Below are 20286 nucleotides of genomic sequence, written 5' to 3'. Positions count from 1 at the left end.
TGGGTGGTGTCTGGTTAGCATGTCACCAGATCAGCCTTCTCATAGTGACAGGCCAGCTGACAGGCTGTGTCTCTGGCTAACAGAGGGAGGAAGCTACAGACCAAGACTTGACCCCCTCGAAGTAGAACAATGGGGGCCAGAAGGGGTCCGATCCCACCCCTTTTTTTGGAATAGGCCTGCAGTGACCTACTGGGCTTCTCCCTAGCCCTGCCATCTCCAGCAGGAGCCCCACGCCAGGCCTTCAGACCCACAGACTCCTCCAGCTGTGGCTAGCTTCTCCTAAGGAGACCTGGCTGTGGGCTAGAGCAGAGGGAGGGGGAGGCCAAGCCTGCCCAGAAGTCTCCTCCTCATCCCACTCTCCAGGGCTACAGATGCAGAGGCTGGCCCCCTCAGAGCCTCCATATGCATGCCATCACTGGCTCATGGGCCTTGCCACACCCACTGGCCAGCTTCCCAGGTCCATGGGGTCACCCAGAAGTCACGCTGGGGCCTTCACTCAGCCACCATCAGCACCCACCAGCAGCTCTAAGCACACGAGGCCCCTCCCAGGGCCCACCAGCTCTCATGGAGGGCTTTCCAGAGCCCCTTAGCCTTGGCCTCAGTGAGCTCGTCTGTGAAATGGGGAGAGCAGTAGCAACTCTCTGAGAGGGTGACTGTGAGAGGTCAGGAGAGAAAACACATGCAGCTTGCCCAGCTTGGAATTCGGCACACGGCTCACAAAAGTACCCAGTAAGTGGGACCTGGTGATGGCATCATCATGGTAGTTGTGTGACACCTGACACGCCGCAGCCCCTAGGAGCAAAGAACCAACCCTGAGTGGGAAACCTGTCTAGAACCTGCCAGGAGGCTCCAGAAGCCTGGAACAGCACCATTAGAGAGGGCGGGTCTTCCTACTGCACTGCAGGTGGGCAGCAAGCCCAGCAGCTTTCTGACCTTTTAATAGCCTTTTGCTCGAAGGCAGAAGCCAAAACCAAAACATGAAACAAATTGGACCGAATGGCTCACCCTCCATGGAATCCCAGGCTCACAGAGTTGGAACCCTACAGATGTCACGCAAACTCCCCATTTTACAAAGCTGAGACTGAGGCCCAGGGCCAAGGGTCAAGTAGAGGGTATCCAAGCTGAGGTGGAAACCCAAGACCTCTCAAGTCCATGTCTGGTTTTTACTTTAGACTGCAAGCACCCCGAGGGAGTGAGAATGGTCCTCGGTGTGCAGCAGGTGTCCAGAGAATGGTCCAGAGAATGGTCCTCCGTGTCCTGCCCCAGGGAGGTGTCGTGCACCCTGAGCCTGAGGGTACAGCCAGGACACCGGAACGAAGAACAGCCTTGAATGGAGGCAGATCACACTCCCAGTCCCCAGACACCATAGCCCACAGAGGCAGCCTTGGCCAGGAGCTACACAAGGTGCCTGGTTGCCAGGCAGCCAGTGAGCTCGACCCCAGAAACTGGAGTTTGGCGACCAGCTTGTTGAGCCCCCAGAGAGGCCAACCATCTCCCCAAGAACCCTACCCCCAGCTTGAGTCCAGCTACTCGCCACTTCAGCTTTTAAAGAAGATAAAAAAAGCATGGATCAAGCTGGAGGAGAGAGATCAAACCCCTCTCCACCACCTGCCCTTTCCTTTCACAACTGGCTCCTGGCTGTCAGGCAAGCAGGCCACTGGGCTTGGGTAGGGGCGTGGCTGATGCTGCCTGAAGAGGAGGGTGGTCGGGTCCCGAAAGGGTCTGGGAGAGACCAGTTCAGGGCCAGAACCCAACACCAACACCACCAACAATAGCATCCAGCGTGTGTCGGGCACTTCCTGGGTACCAGGCCCTTCATACATTCATTGCACTTTATCCTCCCACCACCACCTGACTGATGAGGAAATGACAGGTTATGGAACTTGCCCAGGTCATGGAGCCAGGAAGTGGCAGACAGTCCAGGGATTTGAACCCAGGCCTGTGACTCCCATGTCCTGTGGGGACACACCCAGATCTGGCTCTTACTGGGCTCCACAAATAGCTGCCAGGGGCTCTGGGGTCAGCTGCAGGAACCAGGCCTTGGAAGCAGTGTGCTGACTGGGCGGAGTAGTGTGCTCTAGCCAGGCCAAGTTAGGTGTTGCAGGAGCCCAGGGCACTGGGTGCTTCACAGGCTCAGGCCTGACACTCCTCTCACCGGTACTGACAAAGGTACCAAACACCAGGGCCACTGGCATCCAGTCAGAAAGCACAACTGTGGCAGCCATGGCCTGCTGGGCTCTGACTCTGGGCCAGGCACTGTGTGGACTGCTTGTCACACTGCTTGTCTCATCAGTGCTCCCCAGAATCCTAAAAGGAGGAACAAGCATCATGTCCATTTTACAGATGAAGAGACTAAGGCCTGGAGGGCTGGAGCAGGTCTAGGACCAAGCAAGCATTTTGATGCAGCAGCTCCTTTCCCTCTAGAGCCCAGGCCCTTGACCACCATACCCCACACAGCCTCCTCGTTCAAAATGACAACATGCTTCTAGACGCACCTGAGGGAAGGCTACACAAGACCGAATGGCTCCTACAGCGGAGAGGAAAGTGCCAGCGCAGCACCCACAGCCAGTAACTCTTCAAATGCAGTCCCTCGCTCCTTCCCTGTCCTGCCGTGCTCACCAAGCAAACTTCTGGCTCCCATCCCACTCAACAACTCCTACACTAGGCCCCAGGTTTCAACTTCCGTCCCTTCTGAATCGGACTGCGGAGAGCTGCTTCGCTGGGCCTGCGTGTCCGGGAACATGGCGTTTCTGGATCTGCAGGGCTGGAGCTGACCTGGAACACGGTGGCCACACTACACAGAGCCACACCGTGGGAGCTGTCTGGGCAGCCAGCCAGCAGCCCCTGGGAACTAGACCTCCAACAGGTGGGTGCAACCTCCTGAAACTGTCCCACTCACTCCTTTGATGCCTGCTGAGGGCCAGTGCAGAATCGGCCCTGAACCCCTCTCCCCAGCACAGGGTCAGGCTAAGGAGAGGCAACGGGCTCCCAAGCAGAGCCTGGAAACAGCCAACCTCCAGGCTAAGGCTCGGCTCCCAGCCCTGCCACTGAGCAGTCCAGCACTTCCCAGCACTGCCCTGCCACCCACTCCTGTCCCAGGGCCACCCTGAGCCTCGTGGGAAATACCCCAGTATGCCTAAGCGTTCCCCACCTAAAGGCTCCTGGCCTGTTCTCCATGAACAAGGACCCAGTGCCAGCCAGCCTGGCTGCCACCATCTTCTTCAGGAACCCCAGAGGAGTGAAACGAAAGGGGTACCAGAGACAATCCCTGCCTGAACATGACAGTCCCTGAAGCTCCTGGAGGCTGTGCCTTTGGAGTCAGCCAAGAAAAGGTCCTCCCCAAAGATTACAAAACAGATTCCATGTCATAAAACTTACAAACACACGCAAAGACACACTACTTAGGCCACCCATCTTGGGCCTCCACTGTCAAAGGTGCTAATGAGCTCTGGGGGTTAAGCTGAAGACCAGAACACAGTAAGGCCAAGAGAGCAGACAACCAGAAAGGAGGCCAGGGGAGGAAATGATGGGACATGGGAGTCATAGGCCTACCCCTTGCCCAACCCTTGGGGCTTATGGGCTGCCTGGGCCTGGTCCTGTTTTCCCACAGCTGCCTAGTCCTGCCCATGCATTTACAATTCCCTTGACAGCGAGCTCAGCCCTATCCTTCTCTGATGCCCACAAGCTCTGCTCACAGCAGGCTCCAGTGAAGAACATTGCTTGTGTCTGAATCCTGGCTAAATCATCTCTTGCCATGCATGCCTTTAGGTCAGGGTCTTGGCCTCTCTGACCCTTGGTTTCCTATAAAGTAGGTTGGCACCTGCTCTGTAGGGCTGGCTAAGCCCTATGGAATGAGCTGATAGTGCCTGCAGCCAGCACGTGCTACAGACTTGAGAACACCTCTTACCTGGCTAAGGTAGTGGCCTGCCTGGACACGGAGACATGGACCTCTGTGACCTCTAGAAAGCACAGAACTGCCCAGGACAAGCTGGGTCCTGCTTGGTTAGAATCACCAGGAAGAGCGGATGCCCAGATGTGCAACAACATCTGGCAGCCCAGAGAGGCAAGGACTGGGCGGAGGCTTGGTAGGGAAATAGGGCTGGGGGTAGGGAAGGCACACAGAGCCTGGTGGTTTCCCAGAGGGGACAGGGACCACGAGCAGAGCAACGAGCAGCGCTGCTGAGCTCTAGCACGATACAGCAGCCAGGAAATCAGCCTCAGGATGGGAGGGAGAGGGTTGTTGGCAAGAGGGACAGGGACTTCCCCGCCCCCTCCCCTGGGCCCATAGTAAATGGTCATTGTGTTCGGTTTCCGGTAGTGGCCTTCTCTCCTGCCAGGACCCTGGCTTTCCTGCCCCAGCCAGAAGCTTCCCTTTGATTTCTAAACAGCGGCCACGGCCTGGATCCCAGGCCACAGCCTGGATCCCAGCACCAAGGACAGATGAGGGAGAGCAGCAGCAAGAGAGAAGGAAGGCAGATCCCTGAGCAGGGAAGGAGTTCAGACCTGCCTCTCCCTCAGATTCCTCAGGGTGTAGATGGACAGAGAGACAAAAGGAGAAAAGAGGAAAGCAGCCGAGTCCCACCCACTCTGGCCAGGAACCTGCTGGGCCCGTGTGAGTTCAGGCCAGACCCTCCCTGCACACATTATGTCCGAGCGGCTGCCAGACATAATGAAAGCCAGATGAGCTCTGGGCTGGTGTTGGGCCTCCCACCCCACTCCCCTGGGGGCCTGTTCCAGCTGCCAACGAAGACCAGAGCTCTGGGTAAATGAGGGATGGGAACATGTCTGGCCCTGCCACCTGCCTAGCTCAGGAGTAAAGGGTCTCCCAGGCCTGAGTACCCCCTCTAAGAGCCCTGGATGCTTCTTGTCCAAGAGCCCCCGACCTCCTGCCCACTCCCCAAGCTGGACAGGGAAACATGCTTTATCCCTATGCAAATACACATCCAGGCCCTGTCCAGGCACTAGAGATACACGCACAGGACCCAGGCTCTCAGGAGGCCAACAAACACAGCTATTACAATGCACCGTGGCCTGCAGTAATGAAGGGGCTGGAGGAGCACCAAGGGGCCCTAAGCAGCACGGGGACCAGGAGCAGCACTGTTAAGGACTGGCCCAGACAGAGCCTAAATTTGCTCTGAATCCCCTGGCCAGGGGTGGCCTCCGTCAGCCCTCTGTCTAGGACCCACGCAGGGCAGGTAAGAGGCACTGCCCTGCATTTTGCTGCCTCTGCTGTAAGGGAGCCAGGAGCGATTCAGGCTGGAGGTGGTAGGCCATTCACTGGATCCCCCTGCCCAGGGCTCACTACAAACATGAGTCCCGGCTCCTACCGCCCCCATCCCTGACAGGCACATACACACTCCCTCTTGCCCGAATCCTCCCAAATCCTTAAAAACTCAGGGTGTCAGCGCATTTTCTAATCAAGCAGAAATGAGGACCTTGTCCCCTTCAGCCTGGACACCTGGCCCCACATTTTGGAGTTCTGTGTCTCCCCCTTCCCTCCCCGCCCCCAGCAACCCTGATGTCTCCCTCATCATCAGATCCACGTTGGCCCCAAAGGGGGCTGTTGGGAAGGCCCCTAGGGTCCCAATCGCCTCTGAGGATTCTAGGGCTTTGCCACCCTAACCACTGTCTGCTACCGGAAAGCCTGACATGCCGGGTGCTGGCCCCTCCCTGGCAAGGGAGGTGAAATAGGACCCAACCCCTGCAGTCGGGAAGTTCACAGGCAGTACTGGGGCCACAGACGCAAACAGTGACAGCACCGCGGGAAAAGGTCTACTCCAGTGATGTAGGAGCTCCGGTAGGCACGCTTGGGCTGGCAAGAGCAGGCCTTGGTACGGTATTGAGGAGGGGGCACGAAAACCCAGCTCTGGCCCCTAAACAATTGGACCGGGGTGCTGGCAGCCCCCATGCCCACTCTGCTGTCTTGGGATTGAGCAAGGAAGTGGATTTCTGCGGAACGACCCTCGACACGCCTATTCTGAAGGGGGGTGACCCACCAAGGAGGGATGGGCCCCCTTCCGCTGCTAGCCCGCGTCAGCCTCGCTCTGCCTGTGTGTCAGTCCGCTCCAGACGCGACCCCCATCGGGGCTGGCTCGGGCCCACCCTGGCTCACCCACCTCCAGGCGCGGCAGATCGGGGTCGAGATGCGTGAAGCTGTGCAGCACCACCGAGCAGCTGTCGGGGACGTCCAGCTCCAGGCGCACGGCGTCCCACACACTACGGCTCCGCCGGGAGCCCGGAAACAGCGGCTCGGCGCTGCCCGCAGGCCCGGCCTCCTCGGCCCACATGCGCTGCACCATGGACGGGTCGCAGCGGCGCGGGCGGCCAGCCGCGGCGCGGGACCCGGGGCGGCGCGGCCGCTGGAGGCCAGCCCGGCGCTCGGCGGGGGCGGCAGCGCGGCCCGCGCAGCTCGGCGCTGCCTGCGCTCTGGGCCCGCAGCCCGGCCCCTGCTGATGTCAGGCCGGAGGCGGGGCCCGGCCGGGGGCGGGGCCCACGGCGCGGAGGGGCGGGGCCCTGGAGGAACAGCGAGGTTGGAGCCGTTGGGCGGGGCCGGGAGAAGAGGCGGGGCCAGAGAAGAGGGTGTGCGGCTGTGTGTGGGTGTGTGTGGTATGTGGCTGTACGTACACTATATGGGCTTGAGTTGTGTACGTGTTGATCTGTGACGAAGCCGAAGGTAAAGCCAGGCCCTGAATTCAGTTCAGCCCTTCCTTGTGGCCCTGGACAAGTTGCTTACCCTCTCTGAGCCTCGGTTTTTTCATCTGGAAAATACGTGTAATGGAAAGCACTTCCTTAAGGAGTTGCTGAGAGGATCACATTAGGTAACTGATGTAAGGCACGGGTGCCGGGGGCTGGCCAGTACTCGTAAGTACTGGAATGGTGTCCACGTGCTGGGTGTACGTGCCTATTTGGAAGTCCTGAGTGTTGTGTTGTGTGCTTGGTGCTAGGCTAAGGTTGGTAGGGGGAGTGTAGTGTGCTACGCCTGCCAGAACCTTTCCCCGCACTATCGCCTTCCAGCACTACAGCTACCATGGGTAGTAGATACAGGCAGAAAGGAGGCAGAGGAGGAATGGTCAGAGGTGGGGGAGAACTGGAGATGGAGTCACCAGGGTCGGGGTCTACAGAAATTCAAAAAGGAGGGAGGCACCCTTTAGCTAAATAACAGATTGGCTCATAAAATAAAGAATATTAGCAGTGAGTACTGTGCATCTTTTAAAAATCATCTATATGAAACCAAATGGTCAAAAGCAAAGATGAAAGGGTAAGGGGACAGGGGGAAAAAAAAAGTAGGGAGCAAGGGATCAAGAGTGATAAATGCCAGACAGAGCACCTGTCCACTGGCCTGGTCAGCTGGAGCCACTGGCAACCTTGGTGCCCACTGTCTCGGGAGAGGTCAGGGTAGAAGTGAGGCTGCTGAGTGATGGAGAGGCAGTGGGGTTAGGGAGCCTCAGCTGCTTTTTCCAGAAGTCAGAAAGGCAAAGAAGAGGGAGCCTAGAGGTTAATAGCAGGGTCAAAAGAGGCATTTTAAAAACATTTGTAGAATGGATGAGTGAACATCCACACCTAACCCACTGCTGAGGACTGCCCTAGCCTCGGCCCTTAGTCCTCACAGAGGTGGCATTGCTGTTAACAGCCCTGGCAATGCCACCAGCCTCCCCGCAATCAGTCCCATACCCACTGGGCCTCGGCTTCTCCATCTGTAAAATGAGGGGACAGGACCAGACCACACATTCCACAAACATATCTTGCACATCTATTATGTGCCTATGCCAAACCCCAGGTGTCTATGGGCATTGGGGTCCCAGAAAGTTACATCCCCTGGGAACCCACCTGGGCAGCTTGAGCACATGCTGGGAGGTTTCCTGTCTGGGCACAAGGCCAAGCATTGACAAACACAGGCACGAAATAATTGGGCAGTTTATATTAAGGGCACTGAAAACGTTCATGCCCTTTGACCGGCCAATCCCACTCTTAGGAATTCATCAAAAGGAAACAGAGCTGTGGACAGGGATTTCTATACAAGAATGTTTATGGAAGCACTGATTACACTGCCAAACTGAACTAACTCAAAGTCCCCACCAGGACCAAATGATGAAATAAATCAGGGGACTCTTGATGCCATAGGAGAAACAGACTCTTCCACGACACAGGACAATGCATCAGCTATGATTGGGAAGTAAATATATGCATAAGACTAGAAGGATCTACCTCACAAAAGTAATGGTGGTTATTTCTGGGTGGGAGTAAGCATTTTTTCTTTTTACTTCTCTGAATTTTCTAAAATATATATTTTTAGAATCAGAAACATATAATAAATGCAGGGATTCTTGAGGGCAAGATGGTTGGATTTGGTTTGGAGTGGAGGTCCCCGGGATGTCTTCATACCCTGCTGCCTGGGAGGGTGAGGTGCACAGCAGCTCATTCAGAGGAAAAACTCCTCAAAGGGCAACAAGGGGGTGACCCAGACACTGACCCTCTGACTCCAAGCTTCTCCTCCCACCCCATCTTCCAGGGCCAAGCTTACCCCGTCTTCCAGGGCCAAGCTTAGTGCATCTGGGAATTTGGAACAGGCTGAGTGAACTGGGCAGCTCCCTGCCCCTCTTTGTCTCTTTATCTCTTTCGCAGAGGGGAGAGCCTGGGAAGCAACCCTGTACCCATTTTACAGCCAGAAAAGTGGCCCATGAGGCCAAGCGACTCACAAGGGTATCCAATGTCACCACCACTCTGCTCCAGGGGTACACGGGTTGGGGGGGGCAAGAAGGCTGGAAAGGGGCTGGACAGTGGGGGTGTTAACCATCACCACCCCTCCCCAAACGCCACAGGCCTGGCTGTATCCCATCCGACTGCTTAGCCAGCATCTACACGGGGAAAGTTCCCACCCATTACTTAACCAGTCTCTCCAGTTGGCGCCTGTCTGTTTTCACAAAGTCCCCCTCCCTGCCTTGTTCGCCTCCACTTTGGGGCTCCCCCACCCCTGCCCAGCTGCATACTCCCACACAGCGGGGCCCTAGCTCCCAGAGTGGCAGCGTAGCATGGAGAGCAAGCTCTGGCATCGAAATATCTGTGCTTGAATCCCAGCTCTGCCTGCTTCTTACTCCGTGACCCCCAGGCAAGCTACCTCACCTCTGAGTCACAGTTTTCTTCTTTGTAAAGTGAGAATAATAATGAGATCTAATGAGATGGCACAGAGGAAGCACCTCACACAGGCCGTGGTGCCTGGGGCCCCGAGATCAGGCAAGCAGGTGACACTGCCTCAAGGCCGTTAGCAACAGGAGCTGAATTTCCTGGGCACCTTCTGTGTGCAAGGCATATGCCCCTTAACCTCGAATCCTCCCCCCAGCTGTGCCATCACTGTGGAAGAACACGGTGACACCCAGGCCAGAAACTGAGCTTGAGTCCAGTAAGGCCTCTACATAGAACTACCAGTTTGGAGGAGATCCGGGGAACAGAGAAACATGTGAAAAATACCGTGAGGATGCAATCAGCGCATCTCAGACTGTGGCAATCCCTATAGGAAAAACCACCCAGTTTCTCCAGTGAATTTCAGGGGCGAAAGCAAAGAAGGGGAAAGCTATAGATCAAAGAAAGGGAAGAGACATCAACTAAACGCAATGCGTGGACTTTGGATCATGATTTCAACATGCTAGCTATTCAAAAAACAATTAAGAGATAACACCGTGCACTCGCCCCTACCACCCTCTTTCCGCCATCTTTCCATGCTGCCATAGTGGTGTACGTGAACATCCCGGCCTACGCTCTCAAGAGCATCAATAGCACCGAGAAGACCGGCAAACACCAGGTTCTTATCAGGCCATGCTCCAAAGTCATCGTTTGGTTTCTAACTGGGATGATGAAGCATGCTTACGTTGGCAAATTTGAAATCATTGATGATTGCAGAGCTGGGAAAGTTGTTATGAACCTCACAGCAGTGATGGGCCTTAGAGTTGACATGCAACTCAAAGACTTTGAAAAGTGGCAGAATAAATCTACTTCTCTTCCATTAGTTTGGTCTCATTATACTGATAAGCTCAGCTGGCATCACGGACCATGAGGAAGTAAGACAAAAACACACAGGAGGGAAAATCCTGAGATTCTTTTTCCAGGGATATAATAAAAAAAAAAAAAAACATGTACAAATATAACGCCTCAATGACGGAGACAAAAAAAGACTATGAGGCAACTGGGACTATTTAAACACTACTGGATATTTGATAATATCACAAATTATTTTTTTGGTGGGATAATGGTATTGCAGGTACTATTAGAGTCACATACTGAGCTAGTTATGGATGGAATGATACCCCTGAGATCTGCATAAATATTACCTGCCAGGAGAGGGAGGGCGATAGGGGTGGTAAGAGGTGAAACAAGAGTGACCTGTGCTGGGATGCAGACCCCAAATTCTCATAAGACCAGACTTAATGGTCTGACTGAGACTAGAAGGACCCCGGCGGTCCTGGCCCCCAGACCTTCTGTTGGCCCAGGACAGGAACCATTCCCGAAGCCAACTCTTCAGACATGGATTGGACTGGACAATGGGTTGGAGAGGGATGCTGGTGAGGAGTGAGCTTCTTGGATCAGGTGGACACTTGAGACTATGTTGGCATCTCCTGCCTGGAGGGGAGATGAGAGGGTGGAGGGGGTTAGAAGCTGGCAAAATAGACACAAAAAGAGAGAGTGGAAGGAGAGAGCGGGGTGTCTCATTAGGGGGAGAGTAATTGGGAGTGTGTAGCAAGGCGTATATGGGTTTTTGTGTGAAAAACTGACTTGATTTGTAAACTTTCACTTAAACCACAATAAAAATTATTAAAAAAAAAAAAAAAAAGTGGCCTGTGCTGATGATCATTAAATCTGGGGATGCACCACAGCAGTTAATCATGCCATTTTCTTTTCTTTTGTGTGTATTTGGAATTTTCCATAATGATAGTTAAAAAAAGAAAAAGGACACAGTTTGAGACTCACCCTCTGACAACCCTGAGGCTCCCAGCAGCCTTCGAGGGAGGGTCAGAAACCCCAGCGCAGGAGCCATGGCAGTAACGCCTATCAGCTTCACCACTCCCCCATGCTGTCAGGTTCCTGGCTCTGAGCCCACAGTGGTCACTCATGGCATCCTTACGACCAAAAGGACTGGGAGCTTTGCTTTGAGGGCCCAGACAGAGGGCAGCTGGGAAACTGAGTCCCTCTGCCTGGACTGGCTGTCAGAGAAGGCTGGGGGAATGGAGGTTTGAGGCAGCCTCACTGAAAGGGGCAAGTCTGAAGATCTAACCAGTGATAACTCTTGCCCTTGGAGGGCCTGCTGGGAGGAACAAAGGAAACAATTCTTTGGAGAGCACAAAGCACTATATGAAATGGGGGATGATTACCAAGTGTTGTCTCTCCCTTCCTTCCTCATCCTGCTCACATCTCACCCCCCACCCACCCAGCCTTCCCAGGCCCCCACCTCTCCTGGGGAGTGCATCTCCCCTTCCTCAGAGGTCACAATAAGCCACCAAGAACAACACTGTACAGAAAATCCCACAGACCGGATGCTCCTTGTGAACAAACTGTGAGGAGCAGGCTGCAAACGGATGGCCCAGAATGAGAATCAGGCCAAAGCCAACTCACATGTGTGTTGTGTTTGGCTTGCAAAGTATTTTTATGTTTTTGAGCAACAGTAAAAGGTCAGGTGATTTCATATAAAAATCTACATTTCCGGCTTCTTTGGTAAATTCAGATGACCTGGCCATCCTGACTTTCAGGGTGTCTCCCTCGTTGGCCTCGGCCAAACCCAGGTTGGAAAAGGTGATTGCCAAGGTGTGTTGTAGCCTGGGCATTATCTTCTGCCCAGTGCTGGATCCAGGCTGCTGTGTGCCTGGCAGACATCATTCAAGCTGCACCCAGCCTGATTCCCATCAGGGCCCTGGCCTACATCTTGATTTGAATGTTCATTCGAGCTGCATTTATCAATCACCTATCGTGTACCTGGCAAAGGGGCGGGGAGCAGGTGGGAAGTGTGAACCAGGGAGAAGGGATGGCATGGGCAAACGCCCAGAGTGGGGACAGCAGAGAGGGAGTCTCATGCTGGGTGCAATGAGAGAAGAGTCTGGAGATGCTACCTGGAACCACACCACCCAGTTGGCCTTTTGCTGAGGGCACTGGGAGGCCACTGAAGGGTCAAAGATCCCTTTGGCAGGGGAACCAATGTTGTGATGGTGGAAGGGAAGAAAAAGGACCACAGAGGTTGGACCTTAGCACGCCTTTTCCCTAAAGTGGAGGTGGTCGTTCAGGGGTACTTCTTGGAGCCGGGAAGATGTAAACTGGAAGGTGCCCAGTGGAGTTGTGCATACCTGTGAGTGCATGCCCCGGCTAACAGGGGCAGCCACCGGTCAGCTTCCGCCTGGGATTGTGGACCCACAGCCTGTGATGGCAGAGTGAGGAACAGCAGCCAGGTTCCCAGACTCAGGCCAGACTCCAGGGGACATTTTACCTGTCCCTGGGCAGATGGAGGTCACTGTCTGCCTCTCTATTGTGGCCTATATTTAATGCCTATGGAGAGGGCGTGACCTGGCCTGGTTCCCCAGTCGTTTCCTGACACCAGCATCACCATTCCTGGCCTGCCTGAGTCCTAGGCTGGCCCTCTGTGGGCGGATGAGCACACACCTTGGTGGGAAGTGACGCACTCCCTATAGCTGAGTTCCCAGGAACATTCAGGGTGATTCCCATGGGCCAGAGAACTGAGCTGAGAGCTGATCACATAGCATCCAGGAGACCACAATGGACACAGGGATGTGACATCACCATCCATCCCAAATCTCTGACCCCACAGGGTGTTACTGTCCCAGAGCAACCAGAACAAGATGCACCAAAGCCTAGAGCCAGGACTGACGCCCAGAGGGTTCGGGCTCAGGTGTGACTCACTGTGGGGCCTTGCTGCCCTCTCTGTAAGGGGTACTCACAACCCCTGACTCTCAGGGCGTGGCCGTGAAAGCACTTAGAGGAGCAAACACATGGTCCACGTACCAGTGTGATAAATGCTGTCCACTGGGTGGGAACTGAGGCTGCCCTCACAACTGTCTCCCGCTCCCAGGGTGCTCAGTGCCCGACACCCCCGGGGGGGTCACGCATACCCCTGAGGGTCGCCAATTCAATATGTGACAGCCCAAGGTGGAGGGAAGTAAAAGAGAGGAAGAGAAGCAAAGGGAGACAAAACCAGACTGAAATGGAGACTGAGACTCTGAAACTGAGACTGAAACATGGACAGTAACGGAGATAGAAATGGTGAGGAAGGGAAAGAGTTGAAAGAGATGGAGACAGAGGGTTCCTGTCCCTCACCAAGGCTGGGCTGGCCGTGGTGTGGGGTTGAGGCGGGCGCGCTGAGCACACATGGCCCCTCTGTCCATGGAAAGGAAGGGACGGGTGTCCCGGCGGGTCCCACAGGCTCAGCCCCAAGCCTGCCCCCAAGCCCTGAGGCCCTGATTGGGAGGCAGCCAGCAAAGTCCCACATCTGTGCTCGGCGGAGATATCAGCCCTATGTGAAAGCTCCTATCACACCCTGGGGGCCCACAGCCCAGGGACTCCTGGCTCTCCCCTGTCTCCCCTCCCCTGCTGGGTGCTCAGCCGAGCTCCTCTTAAGCATTCAGGAAAGTACCCACTGAAAACCATCACAGCAGTGTGGGGTCTGGGAGGACCCAGCCCTGAGCAGGCTGTGCTTTTCTGTAGTTCTAGAAAACCATTTCGTAAGATTTGGAGGCTAGATTTGGGTTCAAGTCCCTGCTCTGCCCTTTCCTAACTTGTTTGTTCACCAGTAAATCTTAAAAAAAAAAAATTTTTTTTTTTTAAGATGGGGACAATAATATTAATGCCACCTGGCTCTCAGAGTTCTCAAAGAAAAAAAAAAGAAAGAGAATGATAAAACAACACACAGGAGCGCTCTGTAATAGGAGAAGCACCACACAGACAGGAGCCCCTATGGCAGCCCACAGCAATACCCCACCAACTGGCCTGGGCTGGGGGCAGATAGAGAGGCCAGCGGAGTGGGCACCCTCACTCCATCGGCATAGCGACCCTCACTTCCTCTCTCACACCAGAATGGGAGATGAAGCTGCCCGGGCGGCTGCCAGCAAACTCCTTCAACAAGTTCTGTCAGGGAAGGAGGTGAGGGAAGTTGGCAGGAAACCAACTCCTGAGCCTTGGGCCCTGGCTGTGACCCACCCAGCCTCTCCTAGGAAAGGCAGTGTTGCTCTGGAAACTCACCTCTGTTGCTGAGGCTGGCAAAGGTGCTGGCAAAGGTGCCAGGCTCCGGACAGTGGTGCGGCGGGCAATGGCCCGTCGCCTGGCAGTTACCACCGAGACACAGGCAAAGAACACCCAACCCTTCCTCCCCCTGGCCACAGCAGACCTGACGCCGGCTGGGTCTGCTTCCCGGGCCATGGTGGGGTGGGAGCGGGCGGAGGGCTAGGGTCCTTGGGAGGCCTTCTGCCAGTCTGCCTGTCCGCCAGCCTGCCCATCCACCCTGGTTGAGTCGATTGCCCAAGTGCCTAGACCTGGTGTCACCCGCATGGCTGTCATACCTGCTCCTATGATGGGCAGGGCCAGGAATTCCCGCTCATACTAGGCCTTGGGCTAGCCAAAGACAGTAGACAGGTCTCTGTCTCGAGTGGGGCCCGTGACTCTAGGTCAGGTCTGCTCCTCTTGGGATGGGCCTGGTTTCTCCTCCAATACCCCAAGACTCCATTCTCTACCCCACCTCATTCAGCCTGGGGGTCTGGATACTCAACACAGTGCCACACAAAACACCGACTGAGGTCCAATAGGCTCAGCCCCAGAGTCCCTTGGTGGTGTGGGCCCAGTCCAGTGGGGTGGGAGAAGAGCAAGAGACCCTGCTTACTCCAAGCCACCACCACATTCCAGAAGCCTTCCCTGCCCAACAAAGCTCCAGAAACACAGGCAAGAGGACCTCAGAGCTCCTCTAGCGCTTGGCACCCAGACACGGGATTTCATTTCAAACTGGGGGGACAGACCCAGGGTTGCCGACTTGTTATTTCAACAAATTAAAAAAAAAAAAAATTACCACTAACATTATGATCATTTCAGAAAAGACACCAAAAGTAAGTAGGAAGAGCGTACCATCAGAAAAAAAAAGAATTGTTCAATGAATAAATATAGGTTTAAGAAAAACTCACTTCCTTGTCCTCATCTCATTTTGCTGCAACCCAGACGTTGGAAGCCATCGGCCAAGTTCAACACACCCATTTTACAAATGTAAAAACTGAGGCCCAGAGAGAGTAGGGACTTGCCCAGGTCTATCCAGCAGCTCTGCAAGGCCCACAGACTCTTCTGTCAGAGTTCAGAGCCCAGAGTCCAAAGCCTAGAGATCCCAGAGTGAAGTCAAAGCCAAGAGGCTGGGTTGCTTCCTTACCCTCCTGGGATAGTGCTCAGGTGGCCATCCTGACCCTAGCTTCGGGCAGAAAGCAGCGGACTGGGCGTGCAGGACCTCGGAGTAGGCAGGAAGGAGAGGCGGATGGGCAGGGGCTTCGGAGCTGCCCCATAGGCACATCAGGCCCCCGGGCCCTGGCAGGGGTCGCCAGGGCCCAGCATCTCGCCCTGACCCAGAGTTCCACTGGCGTTTTGTTGCTGCCCTTGCCTTGCCTTTTGGAGCGTTTCACATCCTCTTCCGGTGGCTTTGTGGGGCACAGGGGACCCAGCTGAGCTGAGACCTGATTCCTGTCCCTGCTTAGCACTGCCTCCCTGTGGGACTTGCAAGTTCCTCCTCTCTCTGGGCCTCGGTTTCCTGATCTGCTGTACCACGGGTGGGGTGGGGGAGGCAGCTAGGTTTTGAAACTCAAATCCAAAGCTTTGTCCCCTCAGTCCCCTGCTCCCCCAACCTCCACTGCCACTCCCCACCCCCTAGCTTCACCCAGAGCTTTCCACCTTGAGCTTTCACCCAGTGTCTTTCATGGAAGAAAGGATGCCAGGAATATGAGTTAGGAAATCCCTGGGGTGGGGGTTCTCTAAGAGAGTGTGGGTGCCTGCTATCTGCCAACAGGGCACCAATCCAACATGGGCGAGGCATCGGGAATACCCATGGTGTCAACCCAGGGACCCCCAGCTGCACAGCCACCATCCCTGATGTCCCTCCTGCCAGCCATCCTGCTCCCCTTCTTTTTCATTCAGCGTATTTCCTGCTCCATGCCGGGCTCTGAGGCCCTGTCCTCTGGGAGTCAGGCCTCATCTCTGCCTCCTGCCACACACTGATACTCCGCCCTGACCTCTGAGAAACAGCAGAGCAGACCAGCCAGTCCAGGGTTCAAATCCTGACTTCTTCATTAACTTGGGGACTCTGGGCCAGTGACATAGTGTCTCTGGCCTCTGTTTCCTCCTCTAAAAGGCACAAGAGGCTGGAGGATTCAACGAGAACTCAGCGCGGGCCTGGCTTAGGGACCACACAGAGCAGACTTGAACTCTGATTATCCCAGTCGGTTGCTTGAGGATAGAGGCGTGATGGGGTGACGTGCCTGTCCCAGTACCTGCCCTCTAATAAATGCTCAATAAATGCTGGCACAGTGATAAACATTGGGAGTATTGTGGCCTGACTCCACACCCAAGAGCAAGCTCCAAGATGGCAGTCTGGGGTCTGCCCAGTGGTACTCAGTGTGGTCTTGCAACCACATTCCAGGATTGTCCCCATGAGAGTAGAGAGGTCCGGCAGACACACCCTAGCGGATAGGCCACTCCTTCCCCCAAATTGGGCCCAACACTGGGATGGGCACCAAAAAAAAAAAACCAAACCCAGTGCCGTCGAGTTGATTCCGACTGACAGCAACCCTATAGGAAAGAGTAGAATTGCCCCATAGAGTTTCCAAGGAGCGCCTGGCGGACTCAAACTGCCAACCCTTTGGTTTGCAGCCATAGCACTTAACCACTACGCCACCAGGGTTTCCAGGATGGGTACAGCACTTTGTAAAGCCCACCAGCTCGGCCCCTACCCTCTGGGCACTCAGTCTCATGTGGAGAGCAGCCCTGTGTAGACACTCAGGCAGGATCTGACTGAGGCAGGCGGCAGGAGTCAGTAGAGCTCCAGGGAGGGAGACAGCCCAGTGATAGCTGGGCTGGTCACAACCTCAGCCTATAATCTGGGGTGGCTGGGCCTCAGCCTCTCACCTCTGCATGGCCAACTGCCTGGCCATGTGACCACAGCCACTGCTGTGATGCAGTTCAGTTTGGCTGTCCTGCACCTTTGACAGTGACCTCTTTTGAGCCTTTGGGGGCATTAGATGAACTGGAGGAGGAGGGAAGGGCCTTCCCTGAGCCTTGGTTTCCTGCTCTGCAAGGTGGGACAGCAGGTCCCGGTCCAGCCTGCTGTAGCTGTGGCAGAAATGGGCCATTGGGCAATGGATAGGAAGCCTTCCCTACAGCCTGGACACGTGGAGGGGTGGGGTCTGGGGTGGGGGAGACAGCTTAAAAATTCCTAGGAGGGAGTGCTTAACTGTGAGGAGTAGAGGAGGGCGAGGGCACCAAGAGGGAGTGGGCTGCCCTGTGGGGGGAGGGGTGTATGTTAAAAGTCTGATTCAGTGAACATTTACTGAGTGCCTCCTGGATAGCAGGCCCTGTGCAAGGGCCCACCTCTCCCTCCAGAGTTCATAATTGCAAAACTGCCTTCCCCAACCCCAGCCTCCAGCTGGGCTCAGCAGGTTAAGATCCTTGGCACCTCCAGGCACAGGTCAGTCTACCCTCGGGGCCCAATCCCAGGTCTACTCCTTCTGAGCCCCTCCCAGCCAACCAGGGCTGCCCCAGGCTGCTGTCAGGGAGCTTCAAGGGAAGGCCGAGGGCCTGAGTCACAGCCCAGAGGTAGGGAGGTAGGAGAACCACCAGCTGCAGCCCAGAAAGGCGGAACCCTCAGGGAGGCGGGGCTGGCGGGAGGAGAGAAGCGCACGCCCCTCCCACCCACGTGGTCCACGGCCCTCCCCGCCCCCCAGCGTCGGGGAGAGCAGAAGTGCCTTTGTTCCTGCCGGCTGGGTGTCGCCACATGATGCACGGCATCACTGTCACCGCCTGGAACGTGGACCGGCCACAAAGAGCCAGGGCTTTGGGGGCTGGGAGCATCCGCCCTGGGGCCCGTGGCTGCGTGCTTGAGCAGTTCGGCCACTTTCCGGAGCTGGGTCTACTCAGGACTGGACCGAACACAAACATTTCTTGTGCACCAACTGTGCGTGGAGCTCTGTGAGCGCTCACAACAGCCGACTCCACGCTTCTACCAGAAAACTGAGGTCACGTGACTCAAAACTGACGCCAGTGGTCCCAGGATGCTCTGCCTAGCACACCAGGTGGCTCAGGAATAAGGCACCTGGCCAGCCACACAAGCTCAGGTGTAGCAGAACTCTGCTCACAGACACAGATGTGTGCATATACGTGCACCCACGCTCTCCAGTCCTTTGGGGGGCAGAGAGGGACCGTGGGGGCCTGCTGCATCTTACATCTGGAGCCCTGGCTGTGCATGGGAAGCAGGGGGCTTCTCACTCCTTCTAGGCTCCCCGTCCCTGGCGGGGAGGCCTTGTCTGGGTACTAGGCACATTGTTTATAAACACCTTGTGGCTGTCGCTAGGAGCTGTGACTCAGAGCCAGAGTGGTGACTCGGTTTCAAAACTGTTTACTTAGCACGACATCCTGTCCAGGAAGCAGATAGGAAAGGCCGCAGCCCCTGCTTTTGCTCCTCTTTCCCGCAGCCTCCTGACCTGACACGGGGGTCCCCGCGGGGCGGGGGGGGGGGGGGGGGAGCAGCTCAGGTCTCCTCCCCCTGTTTCTGGGAACCTGAGGCCCACCATTAAGTAACTCAACACGGAGTCACTGCCAGCCTTCTGTGCACCAGCTCTGCACCAGGGATGGTAACACAACTGCGCACAAGACAGCCAGCCCCGAGCTAGGCATCCTGCTCCTTGGCCCACACAGCTGGAATAAAGGCGTAGATCTGGGGGCATCTCCATCTGGCAGCCCCTCCCTCCTCCACTCTGACCGCAAGTCTACCAGGGACCAGGGCTTGGCAAACACAGCCACTCCACAGCCCACAGGCCAGCACTTGCCCACAATTAGACGCCTTGGGGACAGGACCAACCCCCACCCACACAACAGAGCCCAGCCCAGCCCAGCCCTTAGAGATGCATAGCATGGACAAAGCACCCATCCACACAGCAACTGCAAGGCAAATGAAGCCATGGTAGTTATCTCTGTTGTAACACTGAAAAAATTGAGGCCCATAGAGGGCAAATGCCTGACCCCAAGTCACACAGTGGTCATTTCTGAGGTCAGGTGCTCACCCAGGCCTGTTCGACCTTTAGGGCAGCTTGCTTTTTCCATCCTGCCCTGGGGGTAAAGACCATAGGTAAATTTGCTCCCAGCAACACAGGCAGGCTTGGTGCTAGGGGTCCTTGTCACTGGAGTGGGTAGTCTGTCCCCTGTAGGAGGCGCAGGCTGGGGACTATGACTTCGATTATCCCCAGTTGTTCTTCTACTTCCCCCCCACCCCGCCCCGCCACCATCCCAACCCAGTGCTTATGCCAGAGTTAATTATACACTGACATTTCTACCATTCCCTGTTGTAACCGTGTGGATATCGTTTGATCTTCATGATGAATGAGGGAAGTTTGCAGGGAGCTAGGGGAGACAGCACCAGGCTTGATCAAGTCACACAGCAGAGCGGAGCTTCTAACCCCACTCAACTCTGAGGCCAGTGCTCCCAGCTGCTCCCCACTGGGGAGGCCCGTTCCCCTACTCCAGGCTGGGAGACCCAGGAACCCCTGGGAATGGCGGAGCCACAGGAAGCACCTGCTGAGGGATGGGGAGGGTGGGCAGCCCCAGGGAGCTGGGGGGTGGGGAGAAAGGCAAAGAAGGGCTGTGCTTATTTGGCACCTGTTTTTATTTGGCACTGCTGGGTTACTGACAAGTTACTACCAAGCTCCACCTCAGAACAGTAACTCAGCGGTCAGGTTCTCTGTCACTGATTCACCCACCACAGGGCTCCCCTGCAGCTCCTTTTACCAGCCCAGTGAGTCATGCTTGTAGCCGAGAAGCTGAAGAGCTGAGAACCAGGGCCCTGCCCCAACTGCTTTTGCAAGCTTTATGCCCCAAGGGCACCAGGCAGCTCCCTCCTTCCGTAACAGAGAGGACAGCTCCTCCTTCCCCAGCCTGGGCCTGCCTCCCATGTCCAGCTCTGCAAGGAACCCAATGTCCAACTGCAAGGATTGGAGCAGCAGCTACAAACTGGGGCTTTGAAAAGACAGAGTCTGGATTCAGACCCACAGCCTGCCACCTAATAAT

The 20286-nt window shown here is 55.7% G+C and overlaps 1 protein-coding gene and 1 pseudogene across 6 annotated transcripts in view; one reads left to right on the top strand and one right to left on the bottom strand.

The window, feature by feature from the left end:
- RALGDS (ral guanine nucleotide dissociation stimulator) overlaps window positions 1-20286 on the bottom strand; it is a 53278-nt gene that overhangs the window by 17883 nt on the left and 15109 nt on the right. For 3 of the 6 annotated variants that reach the window (XM_003407454.4, XM_064291249.1, XM_010587543.3), the window contains exon 1: window positions 6117-6300. The exons of 1 other annotated variant lie outside the window; for it this stretch is intronic. In XM_003407454.4, the coding sequence (XP_003407502.1) occupies window positions 6117-6299 (183 nt within the window). In that variant the 5' untranslated portion in view covers window position 6300. Of the gene's footprint in view, window positions 1-6116; window positions 6301-14229; window positions 14917-15394; window positions 15638-20286 lie in introns of those variants that run through there. 2 more of the 6 variants (XM_023544774.2, XM_010587542.3) reach the window with 2 other exon arrangements.
- Window positions 9677-10822, top strand: LOC135232379 (small ribosomal subunit protein uS8-like; annotated as a pseudogene).

This window comes from Loxodonta africana, chromosome 9 (genome assembly GCF_030014295.1).
Source record: "Loxodonta africana isolate mLoxAfr1 chromosome 9, mLoxAfr1.hap2, whole genome shotgun sequence".
NCBI lineage: Eukaryota > Metazoa > Chordata > Mammalia > Proboscidea > Elephantidae > Loxodonta > Loxodonta africana.
The sequence above is the reverse complement of the archived record's forward strand: the minus strand, read 5'-3'. Positions and strand labels throughout refer to the sequence as shown.